The sequence below is a fragment of the Myodes glareolus genome, chromosome 3 (genome assembly GCF_982192425.1).
Source record: "Myodes glareolus chromosome 3, mMyoGla1.1, whole genome shotgun sequence".
NCBI classification, from domain to species: domain Eukaryota; kingdom Metazoa; phylum Chordata; class Mammalia; order Rodentia; family Cricetidae; genus Myodes; species Myodes glareolus.
Window position 1 is genome coordinate 74,905,301 of NC_142028.1, and position 26,634 is coordinate 74,931,934.

At 44.1% G+C, this 26,634-nt stretch overlaps 3 protein-coding genes across 3 annotated transcripts; 2 read left to right on the forward strand and 1 right to left on the reverse strand.

Moving 5' to 3' along the window:
* Positions 1–948, forward strand: LOC125410766 (olfactory receptor 2A12-like). Its single transcript, XM_085698108.1, has one exon. It carries the CDS (start codon positions 1–3, stop codon positions 946–948), a length of 948 nt encoding a protein of 315 aa, XP_085554234.1.
* Positions 949–14,738: 13,790 nt separating this feature from the next.
* LOC125410767 (olfactory receptor 2D2-like) lies at positions 14,739–16,233 on the forward strand. Its single transcript, XM_048450458.3, has one exon. It carries the CDS (start codon positions 14,787–14,789, stop codon positions 15,723–15,725), a length of 939 nt encoding a protein of 312 aa, XP_048306415.3. The 5' UTR covers positions 14,739–14,786; the 3' UTR covers positions 15,726–16,233.
* Positions 16,234–17,537: 1,304 nt separating this feature from the next.
* On the reverse strand, positions 17,538–20,495 carry LOC125410768 (olfactory receptor 2A12-like). Its single transcript, XM_085698107.2, has one exon. The coding sequence runs from the start codon at positions 20,493–20,495 to the stop codon at positions 19,548–19,550; it is 948 nt and encodes a 315-aa protein (XP_085554233.1). The 3' UTR covers positions 17,538–19,547.
* Positions 20,496–26,634: the final 6,139 nt, after the last annotated feature.

Sequence of the window (26,634 nt, forward strand, 5' to 3'; positions counted from 1 at the left end):
ATGCAGATCCTTAGAAAGGGAAACTACAGCTCAGTGTCTGAGTTTATCCTCCTTGGCTTCTCCAGTGAGTCACAGGTCAGAGTGGCCCTGTTTGTCTTTTTTCTTCTGCTCTATATGATCACCCTCCTGGGCAATGGCCTCATTGTCACTCTGATCTACCTAGACTCTCGCCTTCACACACCCATGTACTTCTTTCTCAGTATCCTCTCTTTGGTAGACATGAGTTACGTCACTACCACTGTGCCCCAGATGCTGGTTAATATGATATGTCCAAGGAGGACCATCTCCTGGGGTGCTTGTGTAGCCCAGATGTTCATCTTCCTGGTCCTGGGAATTGCTGAATGTGTTCTCTATGCCATTATGGCCTATGACAGATATGTCGCCATCTGCTTCCCCCTTCACTACTCTCTACTCATGAGCCGTCTCGTTTGTATCAAGATGGTCACAATCTGTTGGTCCATCAGCATCACTGGTGCTCTGATCTACACGGTCTTCACCATGCGTCTGCCCTACTGTGGCCCCTACAAGATCAATCACTTCTTCTGTGAAGTCCCTGCTGTCCTGAAGTTGGCCTGTGCAGACACATCCTTCAATGACCAGTTGGACTTCATCTTGGGCTTCATCTTACTCCTGGTCCCTCTCTCCCTCATCTTGGCTTCCTACGGCTGCATTTTTGCCTCCATCTTAAGAATCCGCTCCTCCCAGGGAAGGCTCAAGTCCTTCTCTACATGTGCATCCCACATCACTGTGGTCACTATGTTCTACGGGCCAGCCATGATCATGTATATGAGGCCCGGCTCTTGGTATGACCCAGAGCGGGACAAGAAACTGGCTCTGTTCTACAATGTTGTCTCTGCCTTCCTCAACCCCATCATCTACAGCCTCAGGAACAAGGATGTAAAGGGGGCTTTTCTGAAAGTGTTAGGAGACAGAGGGACAGCCCGGTGACCCAGGCCTGAAAGACTGGATGGAGCTCATTTGGCACACTACAGAAATCGGTTCTGAACCACACGAGTTTCCAAACAGCCAGGAGAGACTGTGGCCACTCCTAAACAGAAAGTCCCACTGTAACTTGTTAAGTTTTCAGCTTCCTCCAAAGACTCAGTTAAGTACTAGAGGCGAAGGGGTTGTTTTTAAAAGGCTATCCTTGAGTTCATGGACATTGTTTCCTTGCTCTTCCTTGGCTCTCTTCGTACTTCTAGAAGTCCATGTCAGTTCAGCACGAGCACAGCCAAGTGTGTAACATGAACACAGGCTTTTCTCCAAGCTGAGGGAACTTGGATTTGAAAATGACACGAGGAAGACTATACACAAGGCACACAACCTTGGCTTGCTGCTGTCCGATGGACTCTTTACAGCTAATACTTAGGATTGCTTTTGTACTAGAAGCCGTAAAGTCTAAGCGAGGGTGGTTTTAGATCCATATGTAAAACTGTGGCTACTAACTGATCTAATCTGAGCTCAGTTTATGAAAATTACTTTTACTTGAGTCGGGTTAGTTTTAAGATTTATTTTTATTGCTTTAATTTTGTGTGTAGGGGTGAGTGGATATGTCATGTAAGTGCAGGGGTCTGAGAAAGCCAGATTCCTTTAGAATCTGACACCTGGTATGGATGTAGTTGTGAGCCACCTGATATGGATGCTAGGGAACCAAACTCGGGTCCTTACAAGAGCAATATGTGCTCTTAGCCCTTGAAACATCTTTCTAGAACCTTGGTTCATTTAAACTTTATATTTTAAATCTCACTTTTGAGAAAATAAATATATATTGTATAAAATAAAATATGTATGCATATCTGTATCTAGCTATCTATATTTCTATTTATCTATCTATGGACATGCAGCTGAGAGAAGCAAAAGTAGACACATTAATCTTTTGTCATGGCTTTGTCCAATCCACTTTTTCTTTCTTTCAAAGAAAATTGGATATGGCTAGAGAGGTGACTTGTAAGAACACGGGTTGCTCTTACAGAAGGCTTGAGTCCAGTTCGGAACACTTACATGGCAGTTCACAACTGTCTGTAAGTCCAGTTCTAGAGGATCTGAAGCCCTCTTCTGGCCTCTGCAGGCCCTGTGTGCATGCAGTACAGAAACATACATGCAGGTAAAACACCCATTCATGTGAAATTAAAATAAACAAATCATTTTAAAGAAAATTAGACAATAGCAAAGTTAAACTGATTTCAAACAGTTTTTCTTTAAGCTGTCTTTAAACTGGTCTATTCAACCTTCTATTAAACTTTTGATTGAATACTATCAAATCCAAGAGTAATGCCTAGAATTATTTTTATATGTGTCAAAAATGCAAATGGTAGCAGTTAACAGTATGACTGAAAAGCACGTAACTCAATGCCATGTTTATCTTACCTACTCATCTAATGATGAGATCTTTACTCTTCTAAGTGGTTATAGCAAGTCACATCTAAAATCGCCAGTACTCGGTGTCCTTCAGTATAATGTTTCTGTCTTGTAGCTGTCTTACAGGTGGCAATGTTGCTTCCTGTTTAATCTGCATTTTCCTTCCCGTGAATCACAGGGAGAATTATGTAGGGTACCAGGCTCTCGCGTCAGAGGTCTGGGTTTAATTCCAGCTGTGTCCTCAGTAACTCAGCAATGGCAGAAAAGTCACCTAACTTCTCCAGGTCTCGGTTTCCTCATCCATAACCGGGAAAAAAATAGTGCATGCCCCAGAAGGTTCAGAAGGGTTAGGTGAGAGGCACATTTAAAGCATCTATAGTAATTGGCAGGTGGTAAGTGCTCCTTGCCTCTTTTGATTTGCAGTTTCTTGTACATTTTGAGTGTACATTTTTGTTTGTTTGCTGTTTTGCCTGTTCCATGCATTGAGAATACTTTTTTGAGTCTGCTACTTGTGTTTGGTTTTTTTTTTTTACAAAAGTAATAAATTATTTTCTTCAGACTTTTGTGAAACAAGAGAAACAAAAAGAAGGAAGCTATTCATTACTACAGACTGGAAATAATCACATAACATTTTTTGAGAAACATGGATAAAATTATTAAACAAGTTTTTCACAAATTTTGAGGTGAAGCAGTCACTGTGCACGCTTCTATAACTTATAACAGCCACTCAATCAGTTTGGGGCATTTATACATGCTGATTTATTTTACTGCTGAAGAATGTTCTTTTATAACTTACATGTTATTTATTTCATGAGGGGCAGAGGAAAAAGAGAGAGAGACTGCTCTTTTCCCACATATTTTATCTTAATTTTCTTTTGCAGTTTCTATTTGGGGAGAAGGCTTTCAAGCTCCCATTCTATTTCTTGAAATATGCAGCATTCACAAATTATGTTTGCTAGCTCATTTTTATTTGTGTGTATATGTGTGTGTTATGCATGTTCATGTGTCTGTGGGCCCATGTGTGTCTTCAGGTGCACATTTGTGCTTGTGCATGTGGAGACTGACTTTGTGTTCTATCCCCTGTATCCCATGAGGACACAAAAGCGATACTCAAGGAGCTGGGGTGACAGCTCAGCAGCTGAGAGCACAGGTTCCAGAGGACCTGAGTTCGGTTCCTAGCACCCATGCCAGGAGCTCACAAAGGCCTGTCACTCCAGCTCCAGGGCATCAGACACCCTCTTCAGACCTCTGCAGGGACTGCACTCACATGTGGCACACACTCACACATGCACATATACATACAAACATGTACACATGCACATAAATTTTTTTAAAGAATACTCAAGTTCTGCAGAATTAGTAACTATTTCCAAGGCAAGCTCCCTATTTATCTCAGCTGGCCTCTCTCATGTCACTTTTACGTTAGAGTTTAAACTCGAGACACTTAGTCTTTTTTAAAGCTTTTAAGTGTATTCAAGGTTTTAAAAATAGTTTGTCTAGGATCAATAAGATTTTTCAACAAGTAAAAGCACTTAACACATAAGCCTGACAGCTGGGGTTCTACCCCCACAACCTATGTATAAAGCAGAAAGAGAGAACCAACTCCATAAATGCTGTCCTCTGATCTCTACACAATTGCTATGACTCACACACACACACACACACACACACACACACAAATAAATAAACAAATAAAAGTTTATCTTTAAAATGTCTATTATTGGAGATGATGGAGGAGGAAAGTACTGAAAGAGACTACTGGAAATGGGGAGGGCATTTGGGGGTCAGATAAAAACCTGGTGCGAGGGAATTTCCCATGAATCTACAGGGATGACCCCAACTTAGATTCCTAGCAATAGTGGATAAGTAGCCTGAACCAGCCATCTTCTGTGACCAGATTGGTGTCTCGTCCAAATGTCATTAGGGAGGTTTTATCCACCAGCTGATGGAAACAGATGCGGACTCACAGCCAAACATTAAGCAGAATTCTTGAAATCCTGAAGAAGAGGGGAAGAATGGATTGTAGGAGCCAGAGCGGTCAAGGGTACCACAAGAAAACACATGGTCAACTAACCTGGACTCATCAGGGCTCACAGAGACTGAAGCGGCAACCAGGGAGCCTGCATGGGACTGACCTAGGCACTCTGCATATATGTTACAGTTGTGTAGCTTGGTGCTCTTGTGAGACTCCTAACAGTGGGAACATGGGCTGTCTCCAGCTCTTTTACAGGCTTTTGAGAACCTACTCCTCATACTGGGTCGCTTTACCCAACCTTAATATGTGGGGAGGTGCTTAGTCTTACTGCAACATGATATGCCAAGCTTTGTTGATACTTGCGGGAGACCTGCCCTTTCCGGGATGGAGATGGAAGAAGAAAGGATTGGGAGGTGGGAGGTGGGAGGGAGGAATGGAGGAGAGGGATTGGAAGGGGAGGATGTGGGGAAGCTATATCTGGGATATAAAATAAATATATGAATAAAAAAGAATTATTCTCTGTTAGGCTCAGGAGAGCATGTGGCCACACACAAATCTTATTCTAGACATTTTCAGGCATGTATATAGCAAAGGCTGGTAATGTTCACACACACCCACTATCGTCTCTCATATCCTTCCCCCTCTCCCTGTAATCTTTCCTCCTAATAATTCCCCCTTCTACACTGGTGGTTTCAGGGAGTTATTATTTGTTTGTTTGCTTGCTTGCTTGCTTGCTTGCTTGCTTTTGATCCACTGAGTTTAACTAGGGCTGCTGGCATACACATAAGCAGGAGTATTTTCTGAAATCTGGGTACCTTATCCATGGCTACACCACTCAAGAAAATATCATGTCCTTAACAGAGACCCTCAGGGGTCCGTGAGACTGTATAAACTCCCTCCCATATATGGATACGCAAGATGCTCAAAAATTCCTTTAGTATTACAATTCTTCTCACCCCATTGAATTATCAACTCTCAGAGTCAAGAAATACTAGTATATACAAAGAAACTTTGAAATGTGTTCAATTATTAGCAAAATTTGCTTGGTTTTGATTAGTTTACATTCAGTATATCTTGTTTGTTTGTTTGTTTGTTTTTTAGAGACAGAATCTCACTATATAACCCTGGCTGGCCTTGAACTTACAATGCAAATCAGCCTGGCCTCTAACTCAGAGATCTGCCTACCTCGCCTTCCAAGTGCCTGTGATGAAAGGTGTGTACCACCACATCTGGCTATTTTATTTTGTTATTTTACTTTTAAAAGGAAGTCATGCGCTCCCTGGTGCGGTGTGTGTAACAGGAACATTTCAGCTCCATTTCTAGGCTAATAGAACGTGTTTGTGAGCGTCATTTTAAATTAAATGGGCACTGTTTTTCTTAGCCCCAGTCAGTAGATTCCTAGTGTCTGTCTTGCTCAACACAGAATGCGTATAAACCCCATTACAGTGCCTGGCACATGGACGGCTCAGAAAGGCACTAAATGAGCAATAAACAAGTATTACACAACTGAGTGTGCCAGAGGCATCAAGCAATAAACTACTGTCCCATTGCTGTTTAAAATTCCTCTGACGTATGGTGGCTTAAGCAACAGGCATGATCTCACAGTTCTGAGAGTCTGGTAGCCTCATCCAGCTGAGGTGGAGCCTCTGGTTCAGGATCTTCCCCAAGGCTGAAGTCAAGGCCGTCTATCAAGATGCAGTTGAGGAAGAATCCGGTTCAAGCTCTCTCAGTGATGGTTGGCCCACATCTAGGGCAGGCGTGAACCTCCCTAGTATGCCCCCCTTTATCTGCAGTTTGATTTCCCCTTGTATGTGTGTTTAAATGAAAATTTTAAGAAATAAACAGCTCAGAGGTTTTCAACCGCCACTGTTCTGAGTAATGCGGTGAGCTCTGTCCTGCTCTGCCTCAGGCAGGATGAGAACCACCCCTGTGTCCAGAGTGTCTGCCCTGTATGTGCTGCCCTTCCCTCGGTATGTGTAAGCCGTGACGCTCTGCTGTTCAGGCAGCCACTGGAAGACTAGGTCCGTGTCTCTTGTAGACAAGGGGGAGCTACCACATTGGGAGCTGAGTGGAACCCTAATACTTGACGGGCACATGTTCATTGCTATCTCCTTCTCACAGCAGCCCTTTCTGATTGGCTAAATTGCCTTCATTTTAGAAGTGAAGCAGGCAGAGAGACAGGTCCCGCCACCCACTAGGAGGCAAAAAATAAAATCCCAAATCTTGTGTTCGCCCCTCTGCATTCTCCGTTTCTCTTGTTCCTGCCAGCTACAGACTCTCCAGCTCTTCCAGCTTTTGACATTTGCCAGACAGAATGACTAAAAACATTTAAGCTCAATATTCTATATAACATAGGATTGTGGCTGTTTAGTGAGAAGATACGCATTGCAGATACAGAATTGAAGTGGGTTCCATGCTGTCTTATGAACAGAAATCAAGTCTTGTTTTTCAGGTTGTATTTAATGAAGAACAATGCAGTTTAGTTACACATACAGTAGACTGTATTCAACTTGACTCTTGTAAATCATTTACTATCTTTGTTTTTTTTATATTTCATCTTTATTTTTGATGCTTCTTTGTAACCAAGTTTTATGATCGCAAAAAAATGTCCATACGTTTATCTCTGTCTTTTGCTAGGAAATTATTCTTGGTACATAGACAGGACTTGGGAGGACACAGGCCTTGGGGAGCAAGCTGTAAGGTTGAGAATGGGCTATGGACCTGAGCCAGCAGACACCACCCTAAGTCAGGCCTACAAAACTCCAGGGAGCTTCAGGGATGGAGGTTTACCCACGAGTCCCTGACCTAGCCAAAATTCTATTCTTGTTCTCTTTAGACCTTTTCCTTCCCATGATAGCTGCACCAGGGATAATTCCCCCTGTGCTCTGTTCACACCCAGCTTCCTTCTGCCCTGCAAATGTACCCTATGTTCGTTTATACGATCCATTTGACGGAGGCTTGCAGCACAGCTGCCAGCGACACAAACACTGTCCTTAAATGGTCACAGGGAGGGACCACACGGCCGTGTTTCCTTCCACTGGATCTTTGCACACTCTACTCTCTGTACTCAGACTGCGCTTCTCTTCCTTGTGTGCACAACAAATTCCTGTTTATTTTCCCAGACTCAGCTCAGATATCTCCTCTCCACTGAACTCCTTCCTTGTCTGTAGGGGGAAGGAGTCAATGGGACACTCTGTGTCATTACAAAAACCCATGCGCACCCTTCCCCAGGCCCTCTGGGCACCTGTATCCCTCTCCATTCTCCAGCCAGTCCTCAGAATCACCGTGAGCAAAATTCTCAAAATTGCCATGAAGCATGGGGACCTTGGGAGAGGGTTGAAAGGGGGGGGGAGAGGCAGAGAAAAATGTAGAGCTCAATAAAAATCAATTAAAAAATCTTTTTAAAAAATCACCATGAACAGAGCGACAGGGTCTTTTTTTGATGGTTTTTTTTTATAAAAGTTTATTAATTTATAAAAGTTTCCATTTCCGCCCCTCCTCCCAACACCCTCCCACTCCCCCACTTCCTCTCCTCCTCCCTGTCCATCCCTAAGAGCAGTCAGGGTTTCCTGCCCTGTGGGAAGTTCAAGTTCCTCCCCCCTCCCTCCAGGTCCAGGAAGGTGAGCATCCAAACAGACTGGATCCCAAAAATCCAGTATATGCAGAGGAAACAAGTCCCAGTGTCATTGTCAATGGCTTTTCAGAAAGACCCCGAGCCAGCCACATTCAGAGAATCTGGTTGAGGGAACCTTCACCCGTTGATGAATGGAGATTGAGACAGAGAACCACATTGGAGCACTGGACTGAGCCCCCAAGGTCTAAATGAGGAGCAGAAGGAGGGAGAACATGAACAAGAGAGGGTCAAGTCTTGATCGCCCTTGGTCTGTAATGCTGATCCAACATTGGTGCACATAAACGCTTCTAGCGTCAACCAAGTGACCAGCGAAACCACAGCACAGAGGGGGACGTGATAAGTGACACTGTAAGGTTCTCAAGAGGAGACGGTGAGTGTCAGCATGGAGCTGATGTCAGGGAGGTGCTTCGCAGGGCATGAGGCTAGACACGAGAAAAGAATGGCCACCTATTTGCAAGGGGAGGCTTCACAGACCAGAGAACAGTGGAGCTGGGTTTGGAGGTGTGCACAGATGTTTTCCAGGCTACATGCTATGGCAGAGCAACCAGGACTGAGGAAGCAGCAGGAGTGGGGGGAAGATACAGGTGGTTCTGGCTGCCCGGAGTGGAGTGTCAATCAAAGAACTCTGCAAAATGGTGATGCTGGAGAGTTGGAGAGGAATATCCCCAGGAAGGGCTCTGGCCACCCACAGAGGAGCTGAGATTGTCTTCTGCACATGGGAACCAGTGGAGGTTTCTCATCAGTGGAGGAACAAAGGCAGGGGTGTGTTAGAAAGATGGCAGAAGTAACAGTGTGGACACCGACGATCCACAGCTTTACTGTGGAATTTAGGCCCTGAGGTTGAGAAGGGAGGAAGCTTAGAGTCTTCTGACTGCTTGGGGACTTGTCAGGCAGGAAGAGAGGAATCCATGCTGGCCACCTCACAGATGGTCCCTAGGCTTCTGAGAGCCAATGAGTGTCTCACGCTCAGAAAGGATGGAGTCTGCCATTTCTATTGCTACAAGATGAATACAGGCTTTCTCTCTATCCTTTGTCCAAAGACCTCAAAGATGAGCATCCCAAGGTCTTCCCTGCCATCTCGCTCTGACTCACTTGCAAGATGAAAATTCTTTTTAGTTTCTGTCTTGAATCTGTGCCCTAGTCTCTGACCCCACCCCACCCCTATACTTCCCGCAGGGAAAAGAAAAATTGTTCGCCAAGTGTCCTGATTTAAGACCCTCACAGACTCCCTGCTTTATGATAAGGATTAAGATGTACCATATTCAAGGTTCCACATTAAATACAATTACTTTCTATGTGATTATGTGAACATTTAATGAACTGTAGCTGAATGCTGATAATAAAAAACATTAATATGCTAGCAATATTTGTTTCACATGGTCCCTGTTTTTGAGCCCATAATTTTTGTTGTTGAGTGTAGTGCAAATTATAATTTTTCTTAATAATAAAATCCCAGAGTCAGATATTTGGGGGTGAAAACTGAAAGATCAGAGAAGCAGAGCAGCCAGCCACTAGAGTTCTTACCTCTCCCAGTTCTCAGGCTGAATAGGCAAGATCCTATCTCTACAAAACCTCAGACCGAATCCTGAATCGTGTCTCCTCCTGACTTATGTTCCTCTCTCTGCCCAGACCTCTCCCTTCCCAACTCCACCCCCGAGTGCTGGGACTAAAGGGGTGTGCAACCACTGCCTGGCCTTTATGGCTGACTAGCTCCGCACTCCGATCTTCAGGCAAGCTTTATTTATTACAGCACAAACAAAATATCACCATGGTCAAGTCTACAATACAGATGTAGACTATGACAGCTCAAGGACCTTAGACATTTTGCCTACTATCCTAATGGGTTTAAAAGCCCTGGGTACTTCCCCTGGCAGGGAGAAAGGGCAGTTTCGTGGACTTCTGTGTCTCCAGAGCTCCCGGAGTGTCTCCTGATTTTTTTCCTGTGGGAGGAACCCCTGAGTCAACCCTGGCCTGGAGGCCTTGCCTGAGCCTAGCATCAATGTCCCCAGTATCCTCAACCCTGTCCCAGCTGAGTCTCAAGCCATCCTAGAACCCAGAAGGAGCGGCCGTGTGTCCCTGGAGAGGGAGATTCCTCAGAGTCCAGGGCCTCTCCCCCCAGCCTAGAGACAGCTGCTGGAACTATCCTGTCTGGAGCCCTGGAGCCAAGTGCCACTGGGGAGTGGCCTCCAGAGTTTGATGAGGCACCGCCCACACCCTTTTCCTGCAGAACTATATGCTCGGGACAGGAGGGTTCCCAGTCCTCCTGGAGACTTGGCAGCTGTTCCATCTCCAGGTGTGCTGGCCAGGAGCTCCAGGTAGGAGTCCAGGGCAACCTACAGTTTCTGTTGGCCTGCTAGAGCAGCTGTTTCTGCGTGTTTGATTCTGTCCCTTTCCCTGTCTGTGTGAGTGTATGTGGCCACCTGTCTCTGGCTGACCCTCCCTCTGAGTCTAGCTATTGCCCTCTCTGTCAGCAAGCCTGTGTCCTCCCAGCCTTTAGCTTGCTATATTTCACTCATTGTCCATTTGCCCTTGGCTGCTGCTTCCATTTGCTGGGCCTTTGTCTCCCGTCTCTCCCTCCTGCCTCTCTGGGGTTCTCTGACTGAGTCCTGAGTCAACTGTGTCTGCCTTTCTTTCTCTCCGAACGTCTTTCCTGGACTCGCTCTGTCTCTGGCTTTGCCTGTAGATGGTCCTCTCCTCCCAGATATCTCTTCTTCCACCACCCTCTCGGATTCACAAGGCTTCTCTCCTTGGGAGTCTCCTGCTAGAGTCTGGTCCTCTGCATCCTCCTCCACGTCTGCATCTCTGCCTAGCCCTCCCCTGTCTGTAGCCCCCTGCCTGCTCCTGTATTCTTCGTCTACCTTGAACTCTTCCCTCCTCTTTCCCCTTTCTTCTTTCCTAGACACCTCTTCCCGCCAACTCACCCCCCTCCATCTCTGCCTCAATTTTCATCTTATAAATATCCACTCACAACTCTTAGCTCATTGCCGCTATGTCTCTCTGCCTGACGGCCTGCAGGGTCTCACTGCCCTCATACTGTGCCTATCAGTACCTTGACATTCTTTCTTCCTTCGCCAGCCTCCTTTCTCTCTCCTTTTACTTGCTGTCTTCTTTGGTCCCTCCAACAGTCTTTTGTAAAGTCTCAGTGTCACTATGCTTCCTTTAGCCTTTGTCACTCTTTTTTAAAAAATCCTGTGTTTACTTTGAGAGGGAGAGAGCCCACCACATCTGTGCTGAGTTCCCTTGGAGACCAGAAAAGGATTTTAGATCCCGTGGAGCTGGAGTTACAGGCTATCATGAGATGCCTGAGATGGGTGCTGTTAACTGAACTTGGGTCCTCTGGAAGAGCAGCAAGCACTCTTAACCCTGACTTAACCCCTTAGCTCCTAACTTCAACTCCCTAGCCCCATCCCTCTTTTGAAACTTAGAGATAAATGAACCTTCTCCCTCCTTCTGAGGCCCCCCAGTCCTCTCTCCCCACACCTGTGCTCCTTGATTTCCACACCCACATCCATCACACCGACAGCTAGCCTCTGGTTCCCTGTGTCTTTCTCTGCCTTGAGTGTCTGTCTTGTTGGCTGTTTACACCAAACTCTAACACTTACATGTCTTTCTGTTGGGACCTTACCAGCTTTTCCTATCTTCTCTCTGCTCCCCCCACCAACACACACACACAAACACTGGATTATTATTACCCTTAAAGGTCTATGCTGATATGGAGAAATGATGTGTGTGTCTGTTTGCCTGTCTCTGTCTGTCTGCCTGCCTGCCTCTCTCTCTCTCTCTCTCTCTCTCTCTCTCTCTCTCTCTCTCTCTCTCTCTCTCTCTCTCCCTCTCTCTCTCTCTCTCTCTCTCTCTCTCTCTTTCTCTCTCCTCTCTCTCTCTCTCTCTCTCTCTCTCTCTCTCTCTCTCTCTCTCTCTGTGTGTGTGTGTGTGTGTGAGAGAGAGAGAGAGAGAGAGAGAGGAAATGGGTGGTGACAGGAGAGAAACCACATTTAGAATCAGACATTATGAAGTCAATATTCTCTCAGTAGATAAGACACAATGAGCTGCTGAGGGTGAGAACCAGAAACAGCAAAGTCTGCTTTCTTTAGTGTCTCATCCCATTCTGTATTGCAGGAGAGGAGTTAGAGACAAATACAGGAGTTCACACTAAAAACACAGACAATTCTCTGATTTCCATTCCTTCATGGCAAGGAACCAAGGCTAATAGCCCCAATCACCAGTCAACTCTGGCCTAAAGAGTCACCTTCCACCAAGATTCTATAGCCTAGATAGTTACCCTCCACCAAGACTTTACAGCCTAGCGAGTCACCCCCCACCAAGACTTTGCAATGGCACAGTCATCTGCCTTTTCATTAACAGCAGTTCATCAACAAACTTAGATGTGACAGAGTCAAAATCTGAGCCTAAGAGAGGCCAACCAACCAACCCTAAGACACAGAGCAAACCAGCCAAAGTAAGTGAGACCAGAGGCCAGCTCTAGTCTTTACTTGAGCTAAGGAGGCAAGTTCATCATGGGGGCAAGCAGTCCTAGGCCTGTCACTTGCATCTTTGCTTCCTGGACTGGGGGGAAGGGCCGTTGGCTTGATGATCATTATATTCTCTGTCTTTCTACAAAGCCCCAGTCCCACTACTCCTCCTCGCTGGGCTTTGGTAAGATGAGGAACTTACATTACTAGTTATCAAATTGAGCTTCAAGAAGTGCCTAACCTAGGAAGAGGCCATGCTTGTCTGGAGGAGAGGCAGTAGGATGCTTTATAGCTCATAAGTTTGTCCTAGACAAAAATATTCAAGAGCACGATGAAAACTGAGGATGTATAACTCTGAAATTGTAAGACTTTAATTAAACCTCACAGCAAATGCCCATGTAGACCAGGGGCATTCCCAGTTGTGCTGTCAGGAGGCAGCCAGTCAAGAAACGGCAGTCCCCTACCTCTGTGCCTGCTTCAGTCTTAAGTGAATTCTTAAGGAGCATTTAGCCGGTCTACACAAGGCACCTGGTGAGAGCTGGCACTTGGGTTCTTGGGGTCCTTGTCCCCATCTCCCAGGCTCAACCTGAAGCAAAAACAGAAAGCATTGAGTGTTCGTGTAGCTCAGCAGAGGGTCCCCAGGAAACTAACAGAAGCCGGCACCAGTGCTCTCCAGTCTGACTCGCCCCGGCCATCTCATCTTCCACTCACTTACCCACCTTTTCTTCCGCTAAAATTTTCTGAAGATAGCCTGGGTGTGGTGGCATACCCCTTTATTTCCAGAGGAGGCAGGCAGATCTCTGAGTTCAAAGCCATCCTGGTATATAGAGTGAGGTCCAGGACAGCGTCTCAAAAAGTTTAAAGAAAATAAATTTTTCTGAATTGTGGAACAGTGGTCACAGTAGCACATAATTTGAGCAGATCGCTAGGACAAGGATCATAAATCCATATGCTATAGGGGATAGGCAGGTGATGTCAATGCATAAATCCAGTCTATTAAAAAAAATGAATCAGGAGTAAGGAAGTGCCCAATCTATTCCAAAGAGGAGCCAGAGGTACTTACTCATCTCCAGGCTGTTTCTGAGTAGAAACAAGGGCTGGACAAAATCAGGTCTATTTTGTGATCCTGGAAGTCCAGTTTTGTGTACATAAGCTCAACTGTTTAAAAACATAGGCAGAAAACAGTAAAAGCTAAAACAATCCAGGCAAAATGTGTTTATAACTTATATTTGGCCTGCAGGCTCCCATTAAATGGCCTATGCCATGCAATTTTAGCATGCGGCATGATGCTTCTTTGATCAAGTTTTTAAAATGAAGTCAAGGTAGTTTCTGGAGAAACCATAGGAAATGTCTCTGTGATGGTTCACAAAACAGACAGATGAAAGGAATCTAGGAAACCAGGCATCACGGGGTACCGGCCATAACTGGGTACCGAGGGTGGTGGAGATGGCTCAGCTGGTAATGTGTTTGCCGTGCAAGTATGAGCCTGAGTTCAAGCTCCATTACTCACAGGTGTGGGGTAGGAGTTAAGTGTGATTGTTGTTTTTGCGGAGGATGCTAGTTTGGTTCCCAGAACCAACATGGGAGCTCAAGACTCCCTGCAATGTTAGCCCCAAGGAATGTGATGCCTTCTTCTGGCTTCTGTGGGTGTCTCCATGCAAGTGGCGCGCACACACACATTCTCTCTCTCTCTCTCTCTCTCTCTCTCTCTCTCTCTCTCTCTCTCTCTCTCTCTTGTTTTTCCAAGACAGGGTTTTTCTGTGTAGCTTTGGCTGTTCTGGAACTCACTCTGTAGATCAGGTTGGTCTCGAACTCACAAGGAACTGCCTGCCTCTGCCTCCAAAGTGCTGCCACCACCACCTGGCCACACACACACACACACACACACACACACACACACACACACACCTTTTAAATCCTAATGGTGAATTTAAAACACAAAACACCTTTGACCCAAGTTGTGGAAAATTCCAACCCTGATCCTAAACTTTACCCATGTAGGACTTAGCAAACTCTGTAGTCCCACAACAAAATGGAAAGTAGGGAGAGTAGCAGAGGGACACAGGCTGCGTTGGGAGAAGTGGATGGATCATAGGTTCAGACCAGAATGAAAAGTACACTGCAGGGCTACCCTGTACTGACCCTGCCATTTACACCAGTAAAGTCCTTAAGAAATCCTGAGCCAAATCCCAGTATCATTCAACCTACAAGTGGGAATTACTTCTCAGCACCTCCCACTTGCCAACCCAAAGCCTCCTGAAATGGACAATGGGTACACAGATGCCCTGCGCACCCTTGAGATGCTCAACAAATCACATATCTGAAACCTCTTTAAACAGGAAAGATCACAATGCAGGAGCTCAACTGGTCCTCCGTGACAGAATTCATTTTATTGGGCTTCACCCCCAACCCCAGGACCAATCCTCTGCTCTTCACTTTCTTTTTAGTCTTTTACCTGTTGATCCTCTTGAGCAACAGCCTCCTCATCACACTCATCCGCCAGGACTCACGCCTCCACACACCCATGTACTTTTTCATCGGCGTCCTCTCCATGCTGGACGTGTGCTATACCACCACCACCGTGCCCCAGATGCTAGTGCATATTCTCAGCAAGAAGAGGGCCATCTCTTTTACAAGATGTGTGGCCCAGATGTACATCTTCCTCCTCTTTGGGGTCACTGAGTCCTGGCTTTTCTCCATCATGTCTGTGGACAGGTACGTGGCCATCTGCCACCCGCTCAGGTACAAGGTCATCATGAGCCATGGGATGTGCCTCCTCATGGTGGGTATCTGTGCCACCTATGGTGTGGTGGGTGGCCTGTGCTATACTTTCTTTGCTATGCGGCTGCCCTATTGTGGTCCTAATGAGATCGATCACTACTTCTGTGAGGTCCCCGCTGTTCTGAAGTTAGCCTGTGCGGACACATCGCTCAATGACTTGGTGGACTTCATCACGGGCTTCAATGTCATTGTGGTCCCACTCTCCCTCGTTGCCATTGTCTACGTCAACATCTTCACCTCCATCATGAAGATCCGGTCCACCCAGGGGAGGATAAAGGCTTTTTCCACCTGTGCCTCCCATATCACTGTGGTTACCATGTTCGCCATTCCGTGTATCATCATGTACATGAGTCCTGGCTCTGGCTCCTTATCAAACAGTGGCAAGAAAATGGCCCTCTTCTATAACATCGCCACAGCCTTCCTCAACCCTGTCATCTACAGTCTAAGGAACAAGGATGTGAAAAGGGCTTTCCTCAAACTGGTGGGACGGAGCGGGGCTCCAGAGTGAAGCTTTAAAGCTAAATACCTGGGGAGCTGAACAGAGTAGGACATACAGTCACCTCCTTCCAAGGGATTCTTCCATGAAATAAGCAAGATCCAGACTCTGTAAAGATAGCTCCTGACCCTTGTCCAGTCTGGGGAAGAACAAGGGGCTCAGACATCTACAGTAAGTGACATTCCCTGAGACAGACAATTATGAAGAAAGGATCCAGTGCTCAAGAACCTGGACTTTACTGCCAGACAGAGCAGGGTTAGAGAATTGGTGCTGGGGTTTGAATGTGAACTGTCCCTCATAGGCTCATGTATTTAAACACTTTGTCCCCAACTGGTAGCAATGTCTGGGAAGGTTGTGGAACTGTTAGGAGATGAAGCCTGGCTAGAGAAAGTGGGCCACTGAGTTTTATGACATGGTCTCACATCCTGTACCACCAAGACATCGGGAGGGGAGGAGTCCCAACTGCACACTGCTGCCTTCCTGGGGCCATGTGCCACATGCCTTCCCCACAATGATGGACTATGCCTTTTCCCAGTGTAAGCCCAAACAAAGCCGTCCTCCCTTAAGTTGCCTCTTGTCAAATATCTGGTCACAGTAACAAGGAAAATGACCAATAAAGCTTTACCAGTTTCTAAGTTTGTGAACTTTGCAAGTCACTTAACTATTGCAATTTTTCTAATTCTTTCTCACAGGGAAACTACATGTCTCACATGTAACAGCGGTTACATGAGGTAATATATGGAAATACCTGCTACCGAGCCTGGCATATTTTAGTTTCTTTTGGCAAGTGTTATTACTTTTTAAACACTTCTTTTTAAATTCTTATTTTATTTTATGCTATTTTATTTTATTTGTGCTGGGATGTTTTGCCTGCATGTCTATGCACCATGTGCATACAGTTCCCATGGAGGCCAGAAGAGAGCACCAGATCCTCTGGAACAGGAGTCACAGATGGTTGGGAATCACCACGTGGGTACTGGGAACCAAACCCAAGTCATCTGTAAGAGCAGCCAGTGCTCTTAACCACTGTGCCATCTCTCCAGCCACTTATAGTTAATTTTCTATATTCATTATTGAGCAATGAACCATCATGCATCAATCAACTGTGATCCTCTTAGGCTCTGAAAGTGGCTGGAGAGAGTGAAAAAAGAGAGGGAAATGCCAGAACCAGAAATTCAAAGAGACTCTGCTGAGAAGCAAACCTGTGTCTGCACCCTAGAACATCTTTGGATGCCCCCTAGAGCATCTCCGGATGTCCCCTAGATAAACTCTGAACTCTGTCCACACAAGGGCCAGAGAAGTAAGGGAAAGTGGAAGTATGGAGAGTGGGTATAGTGTTATCCTGAGTCTGGGGAGAGAAGGGAACCCAATGGGGAGTTTGAAATCAGGTCTTTCATGAATAGAGGAACCTTCCTTCCTGCACTCTCCTCACTCCACGCAGGAGCTTTATAAGTACAGATCATTTCTGTGGGTTGCACTGTCCCTAAGATGCATTTCTAGGCACCATCACATTTATTGGTTTTTGCCTTTACTTTACACTGCAGAAACCCTATCACTCCTTCCCTACCCTTCTCTATTGATATGCCCGAGTCATCAGCCAAACAGTGTAGTAACTAATATAGTTGCTGTGTAATTATTCGGGTCTGGGCAACTGAGAAATGAACGCACAGTCTCTGATTACACTCTATCACTTATCTACCTGTCTCTCTCAAATACATACAAATAAAACTTTTAAAAGACATATTTAAAAATTTTATTCCAGTTAGCAAATAGAACAAATACTTAGGAAATAAATAAATAAGCACATAAAATAAATTCCCCACCACAAGCTGTTAATCAAATGCAAATGCACACAATGACACCATTGTAGTTCCTGTTAGACTGGCTTAAACAAGAAAATCCTGACTACACTTACCTCTAGATAATGCACAGAGCAATGGGAGTTCACATGTTGCCAAACTGAATGTCTCTTAAGAAAACATAGTCATATTCTGTTTGAAAACAACTTCATCTAGCAGAACTCACGCACTGTAAAGTCCGTACATTGTATGTAGATAGCTCAGTGTTTTACTATATTCACTGAGTTTCCTAGTCATTAGCATACTATAACTTTAGAGAATTTTCATTGCCTGAAAAGAAACTCCATACTCTTAAATAATTTCTTCTTCATTCCCATTATGCCCCTAGGACCAACAACCACATGAGTCCACTTTCTCTTTCTAAGAATTTGTCTATTTTGGATTATTTTATATAATGGTTTGACATACTACATGAATTTTTGCAACTGGCTTCTTTAATTGATTTCAAAAAATCAACACTGTAGCATATACATAGTACATATTGTATACATTACATATGTGTGTGTTTGTGCTTAATATATAATTTATTTGTTCCCTTTTAATACAAAGTATATTTCATGTGTTGGCATACCATATTTTATTTACCCATTCAGCTAACAGACTTTGAGTTGATGGTCTTGCTTTTTAGCTCTCATGAATAAAGTTGCTATGATCACAAATATACACATTTTTAAAAACATTTTATGTGTATTGGTGTTTGGCCTGCGTGCATTTCTGTGCTCCACAAGTATGCAGTGCCTGTAGCATCCAGAAGAGGTCCTCTCCCCTAGAGCTGGAGTTATAGATGGTTGTAAATTATCACATGGGTGCTGGGAATTAAATCTGGGTTCTTTGGAGAAGCAACAGTGCTCTTAACCACTGAGCCATCTCTCCAGCCCCCAGTGCGCATTTTTTTTATAATCATGTATGTTTAACTTCTTCTAAATATGTATCTAGGAGTAAAATTGATGGGCCATGTGTCCCTCTGCATTGAATATGTGAGGAACTGCAGACTGTTTCCAAGGCAGTATTATCAGTGTACATTCTTCCCATCAGTGTAAGTATTCTCAGTATTGCACAGCCTTCCAATGCATCTGCCTGTTTAAGTACAGACACACTGGTACATATGAAATAATTTCTAGCTGCGGATTTCATTAAAATATTATTATAAGATGAAGTATACACATATCATATGTCCTGAGAATCACATTCCTGAATATTTATTCTTAAGAAAAAACAAACCTTTTCCAAAAATCTGCACAGGAGAGCTCGGCAGACAAAGGCACCTGCTGTCAAGCCTGGCCACTTGAGCTCAGTCTTCAGGTTCCATATGGTAGAAGGGAAAACTGACTCCCACAAACTGTCCTGCAACCTCCACATGCACAGCTCAGCACACTTGTTTCCTCCCATAAGAAATAAGAAAATGGCACTTAAAAACTATTAGAAGTGAAAAAAATTTACACAAATATTCTAGAAACATTACATGGAATAGCCAAAGAATGGAAAATATCATTATTGTACTCAAATTAAACTTGACAACACATAGAAACATGCTACTGTTATACATAGTATTTTGGAGAGATTACAAGGGTATTAGGAAGAGTAAAAGAAGAAAGGCTTCATCTGTTTATGTAACATTCACAAAATGAGGAAGTTATGCTGATGGAGAAAAAACAATGACATCAGTATCAGAGGTTAGAGTTGGGGACCATATTTGCTTCCTTGTGTGATGATGGAATAGTTCTATACCCTGATGGAGTTTTATGAACCTATGTGTATGATCGGTTTCCAAATAATTATATACCAAGATGAGTACATGTAATAGATGGTAATACCCCAATAAAGTCTTCAGTAAGTTACTGGTGTTGAATCAAAGTCAGCTCACTGGATATAATATAATATAATATAATATAATATAATATAAAAGACATTCATACTACAGGAAGTGCATGATGAGAGTTCCAGAAGGCTACTAGTCTCACAACCCCCAAAACCTTCATCCGGACACTTTGCTGCAGCCTACCACCTTGAAGAAAGCCCTTTTCACGTCTTTATTACGAAGACTGTAGATGATGGGGTTGAGGAAGGCAGAGATGACATTGTAGAAGAGAGCCAGCTTCTTGTCCTCTTCTGGAGAAGATTCGGAGCCAGGTCTCATATACATAATCATACATGGGATCGAGAACATGGTGACCACAGTGATGTGGGAGGCACAGGTGGAAAAGGCCTTGATCCGCCCTTGAGTTGAGCGGATTCTCAAGATAGCAGCAAAGATATTGATGTAGACAACAATGATGAGGGAAAGAGGGACCAGGAGAAGGATGAAGCCTAGGATGAAGTCCACCCGGTCATTGAGAGAGGTGTCCGCACAGGCCAACTTCAGGACAGCGGGGACTTCACAGAAGAAGTGGTTGATCTCATTGGGGCCACAGTAGGGAAGAATCATAGCAGAAACCGTATATATCAGGGCACAGCTGACACCCCAGAACCCACAAAAGGCTACCAGTGACCCACGCAGCAAAGGGCTCATGATGACTTTATATCTGAGAGGATGGCAAATGGCCACATACCTATCATAAGCCATGATTGCAAAAAGCCATGATTCGGTGATTCCCAACATCAGGAAGATGTACATCTGAGCCACACATCCAATGTAGGAGATGGTCTTCTTCTCACAGACCAGATGTACCAGCATCTGGGGCACTGTGGTGGTGACATATCCCATATCCAGAATGGATAAGACACTGAGGAAAAAGTACATGGGTGTGTGGAGGCGGGAATCCATGCGTATCAAGGTGATAATTAGTCCATTGCCCAGGAGGGTGATGAGGTAGAGGAGAAGAAAGACACCGAACAGAATACCATTTATCTTCGTGTCACTAGAGAATCCTAGCAGAATAAACTCGGTAAGAGAGCTGCGATTTCTCCAGAGGAAGTCCTGCATCCTTCTCCTATTGCAAAGATAGAGCAGAGCTGTCATTCAAGAAAGAGAAGCCCCTAGATGCTAACCCTGCGGCCATTCATACAAGAGGTGCACCAAACATGAAGAGAAAAGCCAAGTACACATAGGTGTCCGACAGAGCTGGGGACAGGGTTTAAAGAGAATTTCCGTTTAATATGAAGCAGCATGCTCCTCTTCTACCATGCAGCTCCAGCTCATTCTGAGATGACAAATTATGATCTCCACAGGTCAAAATGTAGAATTTGCAAAAGAGTGGGGGATATCCCAAAAGTAATATCTTCTAATTCGTGGTCCATACAGCTTAAGATGTTCTGGGAAGAATTGGGTGTTTAAGAATGCAGCAATCATGTACAACTAACATCGAAAGTCAAAGTCTGACTTCATTTTGCAGACCATCCCCAAATTGACTTTAGTTGAATAGCTCAAAAAGCATGATGGGTACCCTCAGACTCGACAGGCATGACTATCAGTCTGACTCCCTGGAACAGTGGGGCCATAACTATCATTGGAAACAAGTAATCATTGGAAACAGTAAGTCAAAGTCATGTATTTTCACACACTGTAGGCAAATGACAAGGAATGAAGGACAAGCCAATAACTAAAGATGGATGGCCTACGATTTTCCCAAATGGAAGAGACACCTACAGAACATAGAGATGCTGTCTAGGGAACACCAAGAAAGATAAATTTAAAGGAAGATGGCTGAAAATAAACCGAACAAACAAAACAAGTGTTGTCCTGAAACTGACCTAAGAAGAGAGGTTATGTTTCTTCAAACGATCAGCGATGAGGCAGGCTGTGGTCTTTTCACAAGAAATAGAAGGTAACTGAGTAACACATTTAAGGTGGTGAAGAGGGAGAGGCAGAAGAGGGAGGGAATGGGAGGAATGGAAGAGAGGGAAGATGAAGAATGTACACTGAGGAAGGACGCAAACTACCAACCTAGAACTCAGTGAAGGAGCCGTTTAGGAATCAAAGTCGATTTCTCTTGAAAGAAAGCAGGTCATTGGTTACCAAAGACCCACAGCAAAAGATGCTGCAAAGGACTTCTTTAGTCTGGAGGAAAACGGCCCTCTGTGGAGCGCAGAACTGAAAGGGAGAATAAAAGGCACAGAGTCAGTGTGTGAGCAGAGATGGCAGAATATTGACTGTTTAAAGCAGCAAAAATAACCTCAGAGCAGAGTATGTGTAAGAGAAAGGCAGAGAAAGTCTGAGACAGAGAGAGGAGTCAAGGATATATCTGTACAGAACATAAGACTTTCTAATGGGTATAGATGACTACATTCGTAGTTTATATATTAACTACAATATATATTTTATGTATTATGTATATCTGTGTGTCTATATGTCTGTGTATCTCTAGAACATGTAACAAAATATCCCAAAAAACAGTAGGGAAATAGTTAAGATTTCTCCAATGTTTGGGAAGTGATGATACACTAATTCAAACAAGCCTGGAATAGGCCAAAGTCTCTAACGAGCTTTTTCTGTTAAGGAATGGGTAACATTCTACTTTCGTAAACCACAGACCGTCATTGTCGCATGATCATACAATAATGGTCAGTGCGATCACACATGTAGTTGGGACCTTCGAAGATTACAAGAGAACTAAAGAACTACTATTGCCCAGAGGCTGTATTGCCAGTTGTTGGACAGCAATGCCTTATTCAGATACCCATGATGATGCTGTATAAGGAAACCCACTGCACTGCCAGGAAGATGAAAGCGCAGCACATGCAACTATGCCAAGTACCTCACAGTTGAAAACGATGATGAACAATTGACACTGTTATTGTTTATGTACTTGCAATTCTACACCTTTAAATCATTATTATAAAGGTCAATGCTGCTTATAAAATGTTTAGCTCAAAGAACCTGGTGCCTTACAGAGTACACCATTACAGAGCATACACAGGCACAGAGCATCATAGAGTATGATACATCATAGAACACAATGTCATAGAGAGTTATAGAGTACACTGTCTTAGAGCATTTTGTATCAGAGTACCAGAGAGCACTCTGTCTTAAAGAGCAGATGGTGTCATACAGCACACTATCATAGCATATCATCAGCAAGAATGCTGCTTCATAGGGCATGCTGTGTCATGGAGCATGCTGTGTCACCGGGCATGCTGTGTCATGGAGTACGCTGTGTCACCGGGCATGCTGTGTCATGGAGCACGCTGTGTCACAGGGCATGCTTTGTCATGGAGCACACTGTGTCATAGGGCAAGCTGTGTTATATTTGCAGCAGCCTCATACATCTCATGGTTGCCACATTCTTCAATAAAGTCATGAGACGGCTTCAAGAATTTGATCTGTATGTCCTCCAGATTTGTATAAATAATATACCCTATAAACTTCACACTATGACAGATTTCTCAAACTATATCCTTGACATGTAAGAATTTTTTAAAACTAGGCCAGTTTTCCTTTTTAAGTTTTATTTATATTTTATGTGTAAGGGTATGTTGCCTGCAAGCACATACGTGCCCTGTGTGTGGGTCTCATAAATCTTTTGAAAACTCAAAGACCATCCCCAGCGATACACCAGTTCCAATCCAGTCAGGCCACACAAACTGGGAAAAATTAGTTCTACTGTCTGGGGACCAAGTATTCAAACATATGAGCCTCTAGAGGTATTCCCATTCAGACCACCACAGTATTGGCACAAAGACAGACCATAGAACAGTGGCATGTAACAGAGTACCCATAGATAAACACACATAATTACAGCCACCTGATTATTGACAAAGTCAACAAAAATAGATATCAGAGATACGGCAACTTCTTCAGCAAACCATTCTGCAAAAAAAACTGTAACTGCAAATATACAGAATAATGAAACTAGATCACTGTCAATGACTGTCTCTTACCCTTCATAAAAACCAAGTTCATACGGATCAAAGAACTTAACATTAAATGTGAAACTCTGGAACTGCTACCAGAAAGGGAAGGGAAAACACACAGACACACATGTAATTTCTCAACAGGGCTTCAGTTATCAGGACATGAGGCCAACACATGACGAATGGAACCTTATGAAATCAAAGATTCTGCACTTTTAAGGAAACAGTTAATCAAGTTAGGTGTGGTGGTGAACACTTGTAATCTCGGGCAGCAGAGACAGGAGGATCATTGCAAGTTTGAGGTCAGCCTGGACCACATAGCAAGATGCTGTCCAAAAGGGAAACAATGAATACAGACAGATAGGAGCAAATCTTTGCTAGCTCTGCGTCTGACAAAGGATTAATATCTAGAATATGCAAAGGGCTAAAGAACTGACTCACAAAAACATCAAATGATCAGTAAATGTGATAATGAAGTGAACAGAGAGCTCTCAAAAGATGAAGCGCAGATGGTCAATAATCATTGGAAAGATATTCAACATCAGTAGGCATCAGAGGTGTTCAGATTAAGACCATATTGAGATTCCCTCATCAGATTGGCAGTGAGAAAACAAACTCTAGTGAGGCCATGGAAGAGTGTAAGCTAACCCAGCCTCTGTGGAAACCAATGTGGATGTTCCTCAAAAACCTAAGAAGAGATTTACCCTGGTCTGCAGCTCTACTACTCCACGGCAAAATCACAGAGACACTTTCACATTCCTGTTTACTGCAGTGCTATTCACAATCGCTAAGCTATAGAGCTTGTGTGGGTATCCAACAGCAGAGACATGGATAAAGAAGATATGGTATATGCATACAATGGCAAACTTTTCAGCCATAAAATGACTGACATCATGTAATTTTCAGAAAATAAATACAGCTGGGAATAATCTATGAAGTGAATTAAGTCTGTCTTAGGAAAACAGATATCACAAAGTGTCTCTCATTTTCTGGTTCCTAGCTTTTATACAAATACATAAAATCATGTATTTATAAATTATATGAGTCCAGAAAAAAGGAGGCTAACAGAAAGAGGACAGAAAAAAAAAAGTAAGGTACAGAGAAAATACACTACATTATACATTATACACAGGCATAAAAACATTCTGTAACTCAATACCATGTACAGTATATACACACCCACGAAAATCAATTTTAAAAAAGAAAAGAAATGAAGAAGGCTTAAGACAAATACCAATCAGGTAGTAAAATGACTACACTCAAACATAATTCCAGCAGAAACTACATTAAATATAAATGCAGCATACAAATCCACTGAACGATCAAGCTAGATTTTTAAAAATTAAAAATAATAAAAGAATTCTGCAATTGAAATTTAAACACTGATGAGGAATAGAAAATATCTATTATCAAGATGGTTCCAATCAGTTTGGAACTTTCTTCCCTGCCCCCACCACCACCACTTACCTTATCTTGTTCACAGTGTGCTCTGGTGGTAACTGAAGCCATAGGTTACAGGGATGAGGAACTGACAAACTAAAGGACAAAGATGTGTTCTGACTTCCTTTCTTATTGCAGGCATCTCATTCTATTTGCACAATTACAGAAGACTTCCTGGGATAGGCAAGATTCAGATCTTTGATGCTACCAACAGGAATGCCCAGAAGATATGCTTTGCAGAGGATCATGACTTGTAAGACGGTAAAGCAAAAACTAAGTGAGACACGAGTCAGAGCAGGGAAGGTAGGCAAGGGCAGAGCATGCAGGGACTGTCATATCCTGCAAAACAGGTTAATGATGGTGGGCATTACCATGAAGGAGGAAAGAAAAGATTAGATATCAAATCTCTATCTGGGATCAATCACTCTGGCAACAGTGGGGAGAATATATTGTGGGGGAGGGGAAGATGCAGTTACTCAGGAAAGAAGGGTAAGAATGGGAACTAAGGCTGGGACTATTGGCATGAGAAGCAGGCGTTAGAGAAGAGATCTTTCGATCTGTGATTAAATAGTGCTGAGAAAGAGAGAAGGCAAACACATGAATGCCAAGGATGAGAAGGGGGTGTACTTGAGTGCATGTATGGATGATGGTGACATTCACTGAGAGAAGCAGCACAGGAGTGGAAATCAGGATGGGATGCTCAGTGGGTCTAGTCTGGGGCTTAGGAAGTTTGTGAACTTCGAGCCTCCGGTGGACATCTGTGTCTAGAATAGAAGACACAACTTTCAGGCAGAAATCGGTGCTGTGGGCACTTTGTAAGAGCTGAAGCAATTGGAGGTGATGGGCCCACAGGGGAAGGTATGAGGGAAGAGAGATGAATGCAAAACACTGGGAAGCCAGACAGAAAAGGCGTGGTACAACAAAGGATGCCGTGTGATACAAAAGCCCAAGGTGAGCCAAAGTCCTCAAGCAAAGGGAGGTCTTTGTGGCCCAGTGTGTGAAGATAACAAGGGAGGCAAGAGGCGGAGTCCTGCCACATTAGCACCTGGGAAATGCTGGAAGAATAGATCAAGATTAAGAGAGGTGAGTTCAGGCTGGCTTTCTGGGACTCTGACAGGGGATGGAAAGGGGTCCTAAGTTAGAAGCTTTATGGTGAGGGAAATGCAGCTTGTTCTGTGAGGATCGTGGCTCATCTAGTGACGGAAATTAGTGAGGAAGCCTGAAATAGCACAAAGTGGCAGACCAATGATGAAGCATGGTTTTGATGACTCGGGAAAGGGTAGGACAGGAGGAGGGACCACACTGTCATCAGAGGCAGGCCCCTCTGCCATGGCTGATCAGGGAGAGGTAAGCGTGAGTATAAATACAGAGCACTGAAAAGCGGCCACCAGGTCAGAGACTCTGTCTACTGTGTCAGGCCTCTGAGTGACTCTGGGTTTTCCCTCAACAGCATCTCTTATGTGCTCACTAGGAAAACAGATACGACGTGCAACAGAAACATGTCTGGAACCATCTCTGATTAGAGCAGTTATCTGAAACCAGCCAACCTAGCGCTTAAATACCTGTCTGGATTTAAGTCTCTCACCAAGACCCTTCGCCTGAATGTCAGGTGAACAAGAGCCTACTAGAAATTGCCCCTTGGATACTAAGTAGTCACATCCAACTTGCTGTGCCCCCAAATGCCCTCTCTTAGTTTTTAGCATGTGGTCTACTTGTAGTCTCATCTACACTGCTGCCCCCATTGTTCATGCCATAAAGCTACTGCTGCGATCCACTCTATCCCTTCCAGAGCTGAGCAGGTGTCGCCCACGGATCTCCAGCTCAATATCTCC